This window comes from Bidens hawaiensis, unplaced genomic scaffold (assembly GCF_021521415.1).
Source record: "Bidens hawaiensis isolate Kalapana, Puna unplaced genomic scaffold, B.hawaiensis_p1.1 tig00014284_1, whole genome shotgun sequence".
Taxonomy (NCBI): domain Eukaryota; kingdom Viridiplantae; phylum Streptophyta; class Magnoliopsida; order Asterales; family Asteraceae; genus Bidens; species Bidens hawaiensis.
Window position 1 is genome coordinate 485,966 of NW_027492229.1, and position 13,904 is coordinate 499,869.

The 13,904-nt window shown below is 30.9% G+C and overlaps 2 protein-coding genes across 3 annotated transcripts; one reads left to right on the plus strand and one right to left on the minus strand.

The window, feature by feature from the left end:
* The first annotated feature begins 7,079 nt into the window (after positions 1 to 7,079).
* Positions 7,080 to 10,250, plus strand: LOC143546179 (CDP-diacylglycerol--serine O-phosphatidyltransferase 1-like). 2 transcript variants are annotated; one of them, XM_077037896.1, is made up of 12 exons: positions 7,080 to 7,370; positions 7,445 to 7,510; positions 7,582 to 7,641; positions 7,714 to 7,804; positions 7,869 to 7,923; positions 8,013 to 8,092; positions 8,179 to 8,295; positions 8,370 to 8,454; positions 8,522 to 8,643; positions 9,303 to 9,556; positions 9,652 to 9,740; positions 9,955 to 10,250. In XM_077037896.1, exons 1-12 carry the CDS (start codon positions 7,207 to 7,209, stop codon positions 10,080 to 10,082), a joined length of 1,311 nt encoding a protein of 436 aa, XP_076894011.1. In that variant the 5' UTR covers positions 7,080 to 7,206; the 3' UTR covers positions 10,083 to 10,250. The 2 variants fall into 2 exon arrangements, with proteins under 2 accessions (XP_076894011.1, XP_076894012.1); XM_077037897.1 differs by having other exon boundaries at positions 8,522 to 8,613.
* A 625-nt stretch (positions 10,251 to 10,875) lies between these two features.
* LOC143546180 (palmitoyl-acyl carrier protein thioesterase, chloroplastic-like) lies at positions 10,876 to 13,066 on the minus strand. The gene is made up of 6 exons (XM_077037898.1): positions 12,567 to 13,066; positions 12,301 to 12,434; positions 12,032 to 12,145; positions 11,753 to 11,921; positions 11,322 to 11,390; positions 10,876 to 11,235 (listed from the first exon to the last, which is right to left on the minus strand). Exons 1-6 carry the CDS (start codon positions 12,900 to 12,902, stop codon positions 10,909 to 10,911), a joined length of 1,149 nt encoding a protein of 382 aa, XP_076894013.1. The 5' UTR covers positions 12,903 to 13,066; the 3' UTR covers positions 10,876 to 10,908.
* Positions 13,067 to 13,904: the final 838 nt, after the last annotated feature.

The following is a 13,904-nucleotide window of genomic DNA, read 5'->3' on the forward strand; positions in this document are numbered from 1 at the left end:
AGGATTTTTCAAAAAACCCCGATGAAATAATGATAAAAATATAATAACTAACTTTCAAACAAGTTTGATGCGGTTATGTTTTAATGTTCGACATGGTTTGGTTAGGTTGATGCGGCTTGGATCGTTGTGGTGAGGTTCGCGTAAGCTATTTTTTGTTTAATCACCAAGTTTCAAATTAACAAAAACATTGTGGAATCAATTATAAAATATAAAATGGCCAAATGGGAGATAAGATTCTTGATAGACGATGACAGCTCTTAATTAACAAAATAATATTAAAATATAAATAAAAATAAAAACATGTCAGAATGACTGCAGTGCGTGATGTTTATAGGTCGTGTAAGGTTGACATAATTTCATGGTCGACCGGATTGGACCACCTTTTATGTGAAGAAAATTCCTAGAATAGTCATTTTTAGAGAGAGAGAGTTCTCATTTTAGCCTTTTTTTTCTTCAAAAGCTTTTAAAATTTGGACTGGCTAGACGTTTTGGGAAAAGATAAAAATAATAAGGTAGTAGTCCAAATTTTGAAGGAAAGTCAGGTAGGAGACGGGATTTATGGAAATAATGAAAGTAAAGTCCAAATTATTTTGTAATCTTGGAGCAAAAGTCCAAATTTTCTCAAATCTTTTTTATTCATAAAACCGTCTTGAGATACTGTTTTTTTATATTTCCTACCTTTCCCGTCTATATTTTCAAATTCTTGGAAAAAGAGATTTTGAAATCTCGTCTTGAGAGACACATTTATGATGAATTTGTTCTTGACAGACGAGATTCTTTTTTCTTTCTTCCAACCTTCATGCTACACACACACTTATACATACATACATACATATACATCCATATATATATATATAAACATATATATATATACATATATATACAGGCAAAGTATAAAATGAAAACTCACTTGAGTTGTGAAAACCCATGAAAACCCTATGTAACATCGTTTTTTTTACATGTAATGTATGTTGTTACATTTAATACAAAACATCGGAAACATAAAAAAAATGTTTTGCAATTTTTTTACATTTTTTTACCAATTTTTATATATGTTTTCAGGAGAAAGAAAATATTAATTAACTTTTACATTTTTTATTAACTTTAATTATGGACAACAAGATTTAATCTTTAATTAAAAACATGTGGTTGAGAATAGGTTTCTAGAGTTTTCATAAGTCAAATGGGTTTTTATTTAACCTAACCCTATATATATATATATATGTATATATACATACATATATATATATATATGTATGTATATATACACACACATGTATATATATATGTATGTATATATACATATATATATGTATATGTATGTATGTATGTATGTATGTATGTATGTATAAGTGTGTGTGTAGCATGAAGGTTGGAAGAAAGAAAAAAGAATCTCGTCTGTTAAGAACAAATTCCTTCTAAATGCGTCTCTCAATACGAGATTTCAAAATCTCTTTTTCCAAGAATTTGAAAATATAGACGGGAAATGTAAGAAACATAAAAAAACAGTCTCTCAATACGGTTTTTTGAATAAAAAAGATTTGGAAAATTTTGAACTTTTGCTCCAAGATTACAAAATAATTTGGACTTTACCTTCATTATTTTCCGAAATCTCGTCTCCTACATGACTTTCTTTCGAAATTTGGCATACTCCCTCTTTATTTTTATCTTTTCCCAAAGCGTCTTACCAGTCCAAATTCTAAAAGATTTTGAAGAAAAAAGGGCTATTTTGGGGACCCTCTTTCTAAAATGGGCTATTTTGAGAATTTTCTCTTTTATATGTCATTCCTTTTTATTTAATGTTAATTAAGTCACTTTTTCTCAAATTCTTAATACGTTTTGGATCCAGAAAGGCATTGGTTATTCACACATCCTTGACCTACCCACACACCATTTAACGTGGGGTTCCATACGATCGTATAGCCCCTGTACTATCATATGTAGGGTGTGTGGATAACCAAAGGGTGTACAAATAACATATCCCTCCAGAAAACGTATAATACGACACACCTTTACCTTCTTTATTATTATTACTAGATTTTATCCTCCGTATTACGGGGGTTGTTTACATTATTCGTTTTTAATATTTATATATGTATATTTTGATTTTAATTTTATTTATTGTAAAAAAATTAACAATTAATATACATAAGGTTTGATGATGAAATGGTTTCACAAATAAATGATAAAAGAAAATTACTGTTTGCGTCCCTGTGGTTTTAAGGCAGAGGCACAATGAGTCCCCGAAAATTTTTTTGAACTGGTTGAGTCCCTGTAGTTTCAAAAATGAACCATTTGAGTCCCTGCCGTTACTTAACTTTCAGAGTAAACTTTCATTTTACTGAAACCACGGGGACTCAAATTGTTCATTTCTGAAACCATAGGGAGTCAAATTGTTTGTTTCTAAAACCATGGGGACTAAACCAGTTCAAAAAAATTTTCGAGGACTCATTGTGTCGCCGCCCTAAAACTACAGGGATGCAAATAGTAATTTTCTCTAAACGATATGTTATAATCCGGTTTAAAAGCTATCTGGGTTTGGTAATACTAATTACCCGCTTATTTTTTTATTGTAAAATTATTTTTTAATTATAAATAATATCTTTTTTTAAATAAAATAGGATATTAATTTTTAGTATATCCATATTTTTTAGGATTTTCATATGAAATATTTGATAAGATTAATTTTTTATATAATAAAATGTTATAACCCGTTCAAGAGCTATCTGGGTTTGATGAGACCTTTACCCGTGAAGTCGGGTCAAATGATAAGAAGCCTTCATTTACAAATAAAGCAATATGATGGCTTGAGAGAATGGTTGTTTTACATTTTTCGTTTTTTAATATTTATTTTTTGGATTTTCATTTTCTTTATTGTAATAAAGTTAATAATATACTTAGGGTTTGATGATGAAAGGGTTTCATAAATATATGATATGCAATAACCCGTTTAAAAGCTATCTGGATTTGGTGACCCATGGCCCGCTTATGTTTTTTACTATAAAATTGTTTATTAATTATAAATAATATCTGTTTCTTTTTAAATTGAATATTAAATTTTAGTATATCCCTATTTTATAGGATTTTCATATCAAATAATTGGTAAGATTAATTTTTAATTTAATGAGATGTTATAACCCGTTTAAGAGCTATCTGGTTTTGGTAAGACCCATACCCATGATTTTGGGTTAAATCAATGAGAGACATCCATTTAAAAATCAAGCAATCAAGCAATCTGGTGGCTTCCATAAAAGGGGGGAGCGACCACATCGCGACACGTAGGATTTTAAGGGTTTCGTTTATATATATTATTAATATTATTATGTTATTATTATTATTATTATTATTATTGTAATATTATCATTTTTATAGTTTAATACAAGATTAAAGATATTTTAGGTAGCACTAAAACTTTGAGTTATTTATGGTTTAAAGGTAGTGCATTAGAGCGATTAAAGTGGTGTTCTTTTGACCTGATGTAATTAGTCAGTTGTGATGACCCTCTCCGATTAAGAGACGGCTGTTTGTTTTTGTTGTCTGGTTTTTATGTTAGGTTTAGTTTAACTTTTATTTGTTCATATATATATATATATATATATATATATATATAAGGGAGATTTCAATTAAGAACCCCTTTGAGTTTTAAAAACTCGAAAGAACTCAGTGTAACGATTTTTTTTTTCGAATTTTTTTTACACATGCTTAATATATGTAAGTTACATACACATAAAAAAATTACATAATTTTTTACGCACCGAGTCGACTTTTTACACATGTGTAACGGACATAAAAGTTAGTGTAACCACTTACATATTTATTATCTCTCCTACTTTGACTTTTTTGCCAGATTTAATCTCAACCACATATTCCAATCAATTTAATTAAATGTGTGGCATAGAATTGAGTTTTTAAGTTCTTAAAACTCAACATAGTTCTCAAAATATCCCTCCACTATATATATGTATGTGTGTGTGTGTGATCAAAGCTAATTTATTTATCATTTTTAGATCATTCCTGATAGATACTTTATCTTTATTTTTATAATTACATAAAAAATCATTTATTATTTTTATTTTTTTAATTAAATAATATTTTTTATATCTCTATTAGTATTTTTTTTCACTCTCATTCATTCGTAACCACTTTCACAAAGTATTAAAAAATTATAAATGGTAAACAATGTTTCTTCAAATTAACTCATAAAAAGTAACGTTTTATCTCTCATCCACTCATGACTACATAAAATATAGAGAATGCAATCTGCATATTTTTGGAAGAGCTATTTTGAAGAGCATTCACATCCAGGGACGACTCCGAGAAAGTGGAAAATTTTTTAGGCCGAAGGTGAAATTTTTTTTTGGACCTTAAGTAAAGGAGTATTTTGTTGGGTTTAAACAATTTGATTTTGATATGGACTTATTTGGTTATAATTTAGATTGTGTAAAAATATGATTAAACATGTCTCATAAAATGAGATTAGAACCCATAACCTTTTGATTGAGAGTAATACTCCTTTGCCACTAATTTAACAATATATATATATATATATATATATATATATATATATATATATATATATATATAGGGGAGGGATATTTTGAGAACCATGTTGAGTTTTAAGAACTCAAGAACTTAATTCTAGGCCACACATTTAATTAAATGGATTGGAATATGTGGTTGAGATTAAATCTGGCAAAAAAGTCAAAGTAGGGGAGAGAATAAATATGTAAGTGGTTACACTAACTTTTACGTCTGTTACACATGTGTAAAAAGTCGACTCGGTGCGTAAAAAATTCAGTAATTTTTTTTACGTGTATATAACTTACATATATTAAGCATGTGTAAAAAAAAATTCGAAAAAAAAATCGTTACACTGAGTTCTTTCGAGTTCTTAAAACTCAAAGGAGTTCTTAATTGAAATATCCCCTATATATGTATATAATGTTTAATAAAAATGCATATAATTAAAAAATATTCGGGCTTAGCGGGGTGTCGGGCCTGTGGGCTATGGTCGTTGACCATCCGGCCACACCTTATGGTCGGCCTTGTTCACATCCCTTCACCTATCTTCAAACCTAATATTAAACTAAAAATCACTACATTTTTTCTTTTCTTTTCAATTAAATAATACTTTTTATATCTTTATCGTTATCTGTTCACTCTCTTTCATATACATCTATTTTCAAAAAAATATTAACAAATTTATTGGGTGGAATAAAACTGTTTAAATATACAGAAAAATCACTACATTTTTCTGTACTTCACTCATAACACCCGAAATCACTTCCTATATTATAAAAACATCATTCACAACATATGATGAATAGGATGTGAATGTTCTTAGTTTTCATATTTCTTTGTAACACAGACAATTAACCTCCGCAATTTAATGGTGACTTATATTCTAATCTAATGTCGCATTGGTGCAATACCGTTTGAAGTCAAAAGGATAGCTAGTCCACTTACTAAATAAAATATTGTAATTTGATAGAACACTTAAGACAGAGTGTAACGGGGTGATATATTAAAGAATTTTGGGTGATGTTTGGCGGCAACCCCCCCTCCCCGGCGACGATATGTGGGGCGACAAGTGGAGGACGATATGGATTTATTGTTTGTGTGCGTTGAGTGTAAACGTTAATTTACATTTTCTCTCTTCTAAAAACATATATAAAAATTAGTAAAGAAATATAAAAAAAATAGCAAAATATTTTTTTTATGTTTTCGATGTTTTGTATTAAATGTAATAACATATATTACATGTAACAAAAAAAACGATGTTACATAGGGTTTTCACAAATCAAGTGGGTTTTTATTATATACTTGCTATATATATAGGAGAAGTATAGTTTGAAAACCCTCTTGAGTTGAGAAAACCCGCGAAAACCCTATATAACATCTTTTTTTTTATTACATGTAATATATGTTGTTACATTTAATACAAAATATCGAAAACATAAAAAAAAATGTTTTGCTATTTTTTTTACATTTTTTTAGTAATTTTTATATATGTTTTCAGGAGAGAGAAAATATAAATAAACTTTTATATTTTTTATTAACTTTAATTATGCATCACAAGATTTAATATTTAATTAAAAACATATGGTTAAGAATGAGTTTATAAAGTTTTCACAACTTAAATGAGTTTTTATTCTAACCTAATCATATATATATATATATACACACACTTTTAAAAATCATATTAAATAATAATAATAATAATCATCATCATTAACATGATATATTCTCATCCCTTTGACCATTCGTACTTGCTCTCTCTGACGCAGCAATACACTCACACACACATACATACATACAAATCCTTCATAATTTACACACACACATATTTATCAACAATCTTTACATAACACACACTCATTGATTCAACCAGATCAGACGTCTACAGATCCCTTCAATCTTAAACCTAGGGCTCATTCGTATGTCTTTCTTTCCTTGTGTTTCATGCACCCATTTGGATGGTCAATTGAAGTAGGCTTTATGGGTTTTGTCTGCAACATGTAGAAAGTGAATAAAGTTCACATCTTTATACAAATTAAAGGGTTTTATCTACAGTTTCTGATTTTGAGATTTGATCTCTTTATGAATGTGACATTGTGTTATTTATTTTTATTTTATGTGTAGTTAATGATTAAACATGAATGTGATTTTATTCATTAAAGTTGTCTATTAATTGGGGATTGTTTATATGATGATTGTGGTTTTTGTGTCATGATTAAAGTAGCAATCAGGATGAGATTAGTGCTGTAAAAATCGGGATTAATCGGTGGGTTACTGATTAATTTACAGCTAATCGCTAGCCGGCCCAAATCGAAATTATTTATTTATTTTTTAAAGGAAATCGGACCGTGGGTTTAACCCGTTAAAGTTAGTAATTGGTTTTCTCATTGATTTGTTATGTTTACTTTTAATTGTTTATGTTTGAACGTTGAAGTATTTATGTGAACGTTGAAGTATTTATGTGAACTTTTATATGCAATTTTTTAAACATTACATATAGAAATTTCAATCTGATTAATCCCGAGTAATCGCGCCTAGAGAGTTCTACAACACTGGATGAGATCCAAAGAACTTATGAACTGAAAAAGGAATTATTAGGATAAATTTCATATCTTTAATGATTGCATTACAAGTTTGTATAATTGTACCACTTGCAGTGATATAGTGAAGTTAAGACACATTATTTTTATGGAGTCTAATGGTTATAAGAGAGGAAGGAGAAAAAACTATGTGGCTCAAGAGAGTCAATTCATCACTTTGACTTCTGATGATGATGAACTGGACCCGTGGACCGCGTGGGCTTATAAACCTCGAACCATTACATTGTTGTTTGTTGGTTCATGCTTTTTGATGTATGTTTCTTATAATCTGTATCTTTTTTTTTTCAGTTATGTTAAATCATTACTAATTAAATATGCTTTTCGAGTTGGGCTAGTGGAGCTCTTGATCCCGAAAGCAATTCGTCAGATGATATTGTAACATCTGTCAAAAGGTGAATACTTGTTTTATATGATTTGTATATTTTAAAGCAACTAACTTTTAAAAATTTGTTTCAAATTGAAGGGGAATATGGGCGATGATCGCGGTTTTTCTGACTTATTGTTTGCTTCAAGCTCCTTCAACGTATGTTGCACAATATTTTGATTGTATCAGTATTTAGAAGGATTAATGAGATTGGTGTGTATGATATTATAGGTTACTAATTAGGCCACATCCCGCAATTTGGCGCGTCGTTCATGGCATGGCGGTTATTTACCTTGTTTCTTTGACATTTTTGCTTTTTCAGGTTAGTAGCATTGTGTTTCTTTTATCTTTTTGTCGCACCATACAAAAAATCATTTTTTTTATAGAATCGTGACGATGCTAGACAGTTTATGAAGTATCTCCATCCTGACCTTGGCGTTGGTAACTTATTATACATTTTTTTTATTGAAAAACTTGTAAATTTCATCACGTGAGTGATAGTTATGTTAGTCTGTGTAATGTGTTTCCAGAACTTCCTGAAAGATCATATGGGGCGGATTGTCGAATATATGTACCCGAGAATCCTACTAACAGGTTTATAAATGTTTATGTATGATTTCTTCTTTCACAATCTTTAACTTTTTATTCTTCCGTATTTCCTTCACTTTTTCTTGATTTTAGATACGTTTTATTCAGGAGACACTTTTTGATGAATTTGTCCCGGCTCATTTATTCGGGTGGTGGGGAAAGGCGATAATGATCAGAAATCAACCCCTTTTGTGGGTATTATCGATTGGATTTGAATTGATGGAGGTCCGATTTTGACCTTTTCAACTTTTATTGCTTTGAAAGGAGTCAAAGCCTAATGTTTGGCTTCTCTTTTTCAGCTTACTTTTCGCCATATGCTACCGAATTTCAATGAGTGTTGGTGGGACAGCATTGTTCTTGATATATTGATCTGCAATTGGTTGGGTGAGGATTTGTAAAGCTCTAATGTCTATTAATATTTCAACATAATTAATACCTATTTATTTTCCAGGTATTTGGGCAGGAATGCATACTGTTCGATACTTTGATGGTAAAACATACGAGTGGGTTGGAATTAGCCGGCAGCCGAACATTTTGGGAAAAGTACGTATCCGTTTACGTATCTTCTACTCTGTATGTCTCAAACTAAATACAATGTTTGACTTTTAATATTATTAGCTAATATCTTTTGACTGTATGCCAAATGACCGAAATGCCCTTATGTTATAGATCAATGCCAAATGGTGTTTGTAATGACCAATCTGAGTAAATAAGAAATTTAGGATTAAAATCTTATCCAATGAAAATAGGTTGCATATTTATTTGACTTTCACTTATGAGGTCAAACTTATTACATTCTCAAAATTAAATACAATGGTCTACTGTGTGTCTCAAACAAAATACAATGTTTGACTTGAAATATAGTTCACTTATATCAATTTACTATATGCCAAACACCTTAAATGCCCTTATGCTATAGAGTGTCAACTGGTATTCTAATGATCACTTTGGGAAAAAAATGAATTTAATTTAAAATCTTACCCAAAGAAGAATAGGTGCATTTTTAATTGACTTTTGAGATCAAACTTATTACGTAAACTAAATACAAATACAATGGTCAACGGCATGTCTCAAACTAAATACAATGTTTGATTGAATTGAAACATAGTTTGCTAATATCATTTGGCTAAATGCCAAATGTCCGAAATGCCCTCATACTATAGACCAATGTCAATTGGTATTTCTTTTGACTTTGACTTTTGAGGTCAAACTAATTACATTCTTTGAACCAGGTAAAACGAACATTGTGCCAATTTACTCCTGCACATTGGGACAAAGATGAATGGCACCCGTTTCTTGGTCCATGGCGGTTCATCCAAGTTCTTACTCTTTGCATTGTGTTCTTGACTGTTGAACTCAATACATTTTTCCTTAAATTTTGCCTTTGGATTCCTCCTAGAAATCCCATTATTGTTTACCGATTAGTACTTTGGTGGCTTATTGCAATACCTACAGTTCAGGAGTACAATTCTTACCTACAAGACCAGTAAGCTTCGGTTTTACTCGCATGTTTACTTTTATTTAAATCTTTGTTGCCAAAATGCAAAAAAGAATGCTTCTTTTTTACTTTATTATTTTCAGAAAACCCGTGAAAAAGGTTGGAGCTTTTTGTTGGCTTTCTCTTGCAATCTGCATAATTGAGCTCCTTATTTGCATCAAATTTGGGCACGGTAAGTTTTTGCTGTCGTTGACTTTTTTGGTCAAACTATGCTTGAACTCAACAACCAATGTTTTTATCAACATCAACTTTGCTGAATTTTTTAGTATAGAATTTGAAGAATCTGTTTTGGTTTGACCGCAAGTTATTTCGTTTGACTCAAAAAGTCAACCTGCTTTACAGTTATTAATTGTTATCATATTCTGAATCAAGATTTTGTTTGTTAGGTTTGTTTCCAACTCCAATGCCTAGATGTCTGGGGATTTTGTGGTCATCTGTTGGTGTTGGGCTTCTCGGGTTTTTGGTGTTGTGGACATGGCAATTTCAAAAAATTTTAAGCAAAAAACAGCTTTGACTTTTTCCGCTAGTCAATCAACTGCTCAAGAGGATTTTTAATTTTTTTCGTTCGCCTCCAGATTTTTTGTGGAGTTTTGGGCAAGAAACCAAATCGATTTTTAAGGGCGAGAGTTTATTGGATATTGCTGTAAATTTTATTCATTTTATACTGTAAATTTCTTATTATTTCAGCTTAGATATTCTAACTTAGTTTTTGTTAAAAGGAAAGGTTTTTCTTTTTGATCTTTTATCAAAATAATTCATTAAATAACATGAATATGTCCAAATGCAAAACTTGTTTCCATCGACCCTTGGAATTAATTAATTCCATGTAGTGACAAATTAACATTTCCATCCATTTGGGGGTGTCCAGATTCATTATGAGATTTATTACAAGGTTATTATGATTTAAAGTTGCATTAATTGGTTTTTAATCTCATCTGAAATTATCTTATAAGTTAGCATCATATTAGATGCAATGAAACTAATTATATAAGATTAAGTTGTATTTTTTAAATATTGTTTTAGGAATGCAGAACACTTATAATAGTGTTTGATTAGATATGATTATCGTAACTAAAGCAATATGTACAAGTATTTATATAGTTTCATATTTTTAGTGATTTTTACTCGTCTCATCTTTTCTACAACCTGTTTTAGTACGTTTTCAAACATCTAAACATATTTCTTACAACATGTTTTATTACAAGTGATTATGATTATTTAAAATGTCACAATCACCCTTTTTAAAATGCATATAAACACCTGTCCTTATTTCAATTTATATTCACTTGTTTTGAAACACATGAATAAACCACCAAGAAAACAAAACAAAATAAATTTAATTAGCCACAAAATGGACGGTGATTGATTCTTTTCTTCCAAGTTGTTTTTCCTCTTACAATTTCTTGACATTTTGAGTCTTCTTTAACTTGAAGAACATGTGTAAACCTAACGCTCGATTGGTTCATCAAGCAATTCAAGAATCCAGCACCCCCGGCACCGATTGAGCACCCATTCATATTATTTACATCTTGAACTCCGTCTTTAATGATCCCGACTTGTTCAGGTTCACAAAGAGATTGAACCACGTCTGAACTACCACATTCTCTGCGGTATTCCAGTATGATGTTTGATAACTGATAGTTCTCCAAGTATTCGTCTGGGATCGCCTAAAATATAAAACAAGATCTTCACTACTCTTTTTTTATACTTTGAAAATTTGATTGTAAATGTTTTAGTAAATTAGTGTCGTTACCTCAAACATCCAACCAACATACTTCACGTTGTTTACATGATGGTTCATGTCCAAATCACTCCTCTTTGGCTACAAACATAAATACCCTCAGTTGAATTAGGAGTGTTCACTGTCTGATCTTGTCCCATGTAATAGAAAACCTTTTGACAATTCAGTTTATTTGATGGTCTATTGGTCTAAACCATTTTTTTTCCAAAATCGTTTGTATTAAACATGTTAAAATAATAATGTTGGTTGGTGAATATAATACATGGACTAGACCAATAAACCGTCAAAACCGAACTACATAAATCTCAAACTGGCTGAATTGCTTCGACTTCAACAGTTTATGAAGGTGAATTACTACATTTTTTTTACTAGTGACATACGTATAAGATTTGAGGAATGTTTAAGGGATCATGAAATTGAAGTGAAAATGATTGTTTAATTACCTGCAATCCTGAGTTAATGTATTTTGCATTATCATCCAACTTCTCTATTTTTTCAGGGGATTCTTCTTTAATTGCTTGTTTATGAATGAACCATGGTGAGATTTCTGCTCTAACTTCATCTGGCATCTTTGATAATCGTCGCGTAAACTGGTTCATCATCACCCATGTGCTACATGAGTTACCACTTTCCATAAGTTTCATTTTATTTTTACAAAGTATATAATATATGTTTTTTTATCTAGCAAACTTATAGTAAACAACACTATTGTAATAACTTACCTTGTTGCTCGAGCAAAAACAATGCCAGTGGTATGGCTTCTGATTTCCCAATCTCGTCGCATTCCATTTTTTCCCGATGCTCCAACCCATGTGTCGATTTCCAATATCTCTCCCCTACAATAAACAATTAATCCAATCATCTATTAATTTTCAGTATTAGTTGTTTTAACTTAATTTATCCCTCTTCAGCATATAGCGGGTGCGTTACCACGTTTAGCCTGTTGGATTATTAATCTCTTTGCAACAAACATTTATCCGCAAATACTTACCAGATGGGATACTGATCAACTTGAACTTGCATTCTTGAAACAACCCATATAAGATTGTTCTTCATCATACCATGAGTCGCGCCAAATCCATCTCCAAGAAGCCCCGACATCCACACATGATTCAAAGCAGTTTCCTGTGTTTTTTAGAACGACAACTATATTATAGAAAACTATCTAGTAAGCGGTTAGATAGGACGGTACATCAATACAAATCTACCCATAAAAACTGTAGTTACTTAATTACCAATGTCGTCACTAAATCTAACCTGGAGAAGGTTAAGAATGCTTTGAAGAGTCACGGTCTTATCCGGTCCGACTTCATAAGACCGAACAACAACTGTTTGTCGATACCCGACACCATCCAAGATAATCACACCTTGTCGAAAAGGGTCCACAAGTTGTTTTTTAGACGGGATCATTGTCCTCTCCACAACCATCTGTCCATTTACACCGGCTCTATGCACGGTGGTCCGGCTTATCTTAATATTGGTGTAAGCTCTAGCTCCAAAGATCTTGTAACTCCAAATGATCGGACGGTCATCATTGTCATTTAACAACGTCGTTTTGAAACACGGTATGTGTGACAAGGAAAAACTGGTCATTCTAGAAAGATCTTGAGTTGTAACCAGAAACTGCAAGAGACAATTTGGAAAGTTTGAAATGGTGGTTAAAGGGTACTTATAGAAGATGTTTGCACGATGAATACAAGGAAGGGAGTTAGTGTTTGGAGATAAGAAAAAGGAGAAAACTTTGTTAAAAACATGAATTGTAGATCTCAATGGGATTGATTTGGTGGTTTGAGTTATGATGGAAGGTTTCCTTTTAGTATCCATCGACACTTTATGGATACAAACAGATTTGGGTTCTTGAATGATTATGATTCTTCTCAGTAAACTCATATTTAACTTCTTTTTTTATTAGTTACTTGTTTGTCTTTTTATAATGACGTACTAAATGTTTGGAGCTTTACATTCTCTGTCAAATTGTTGTTCTATTTCAACTTCAAACAAATTGTTCTTTATGTTAATATTAATATAGCAAATTCTGTTTATTGATTATGTGATTAAGATCACTGCTAACTTTTACTTTAGTTGCCAAGGTCAATCCCACTACAAACTTTTACTTCCATTCTGAAGGCCACTCACACTCTTAACGGAAAGTAACCCGCATGCTCCTAACTTATTTATGTAGTTTTAAAAAAAATTCACAACATTCTGACTGGGATAAAAATCAAACAGTTTTTGTAATTACATGCTTTACTTTTCGATTAGAGTGAGATAACAAATGAAATTAGCGTGCTAAACATGAGAAGTGAAGGAAACGACCAAATCATGTGGTTTTCAATTTCGCCAATCAGTACGAAGCGTTGAATCATCCATGATCAACGAAGCGGAATACCTAATCAATTTCACTGCGGATCTATTGAAGCATTCCTGTTTCTCATCGATCGTTGAAGCTTTCTAAGAATTGATTAATTGTAAATACCTAATCAACATATCAATTGAAGAAATCAAAATATCGATTTTGTTTGCCAATTATTTTGTTTTTGCAAAGTTTCTTGAACCAACGCTAATTTTTGTAGGTGACTAACTTAAATACTTTCA

Excerpts from the sequence above, each read along its gene's own strand:
- LOC143546179 (XM_077037896.1), top strand. The coding sequence starts at position 7,207 with ATGGAGTCTAATGGTTATAAGAGAGGAAGGAGAAAAAACTATGTGGCT. Across the intron at positions 7,511-7,581 it reads ATTGTAACATCTGTCAAAAG|GGGAATATGGGCGATGATCG; the intron begins GTGAATACTTGT and ends TTCAAATTGAAG. Across the intron at positions 7,642-7,713 it reads TTGCTTCAAGCTCCTTCAAC|GTTACTAATTAGGCCACATC; the intron begins GTATGTTGCACA and ends ATGATATTATAG.
- LOC143546180 (XM_077037898.1), bottom strand. The coding sequence starts at position 12,902 with ATGACCAGTTTTTCCTTGTCACACATACCGTGTTTCAAAACGACGTTG. Across the intron at positions 12,146-12,300 it reads GTTGATCAGTATCCCATCTG|GGGAGAGATATTGGAAATCG; the intron begins GTAAGTATTTGC and ends TGTTTATTGTAG. Across the intron at positions 11,391-11,752 it reads ACATTAACTCAGGATTGCAG|CCAAAGAGGAGTGATTTGGA; the intron begins GTAATTAAACAA and ends TTATGTTTGTAG.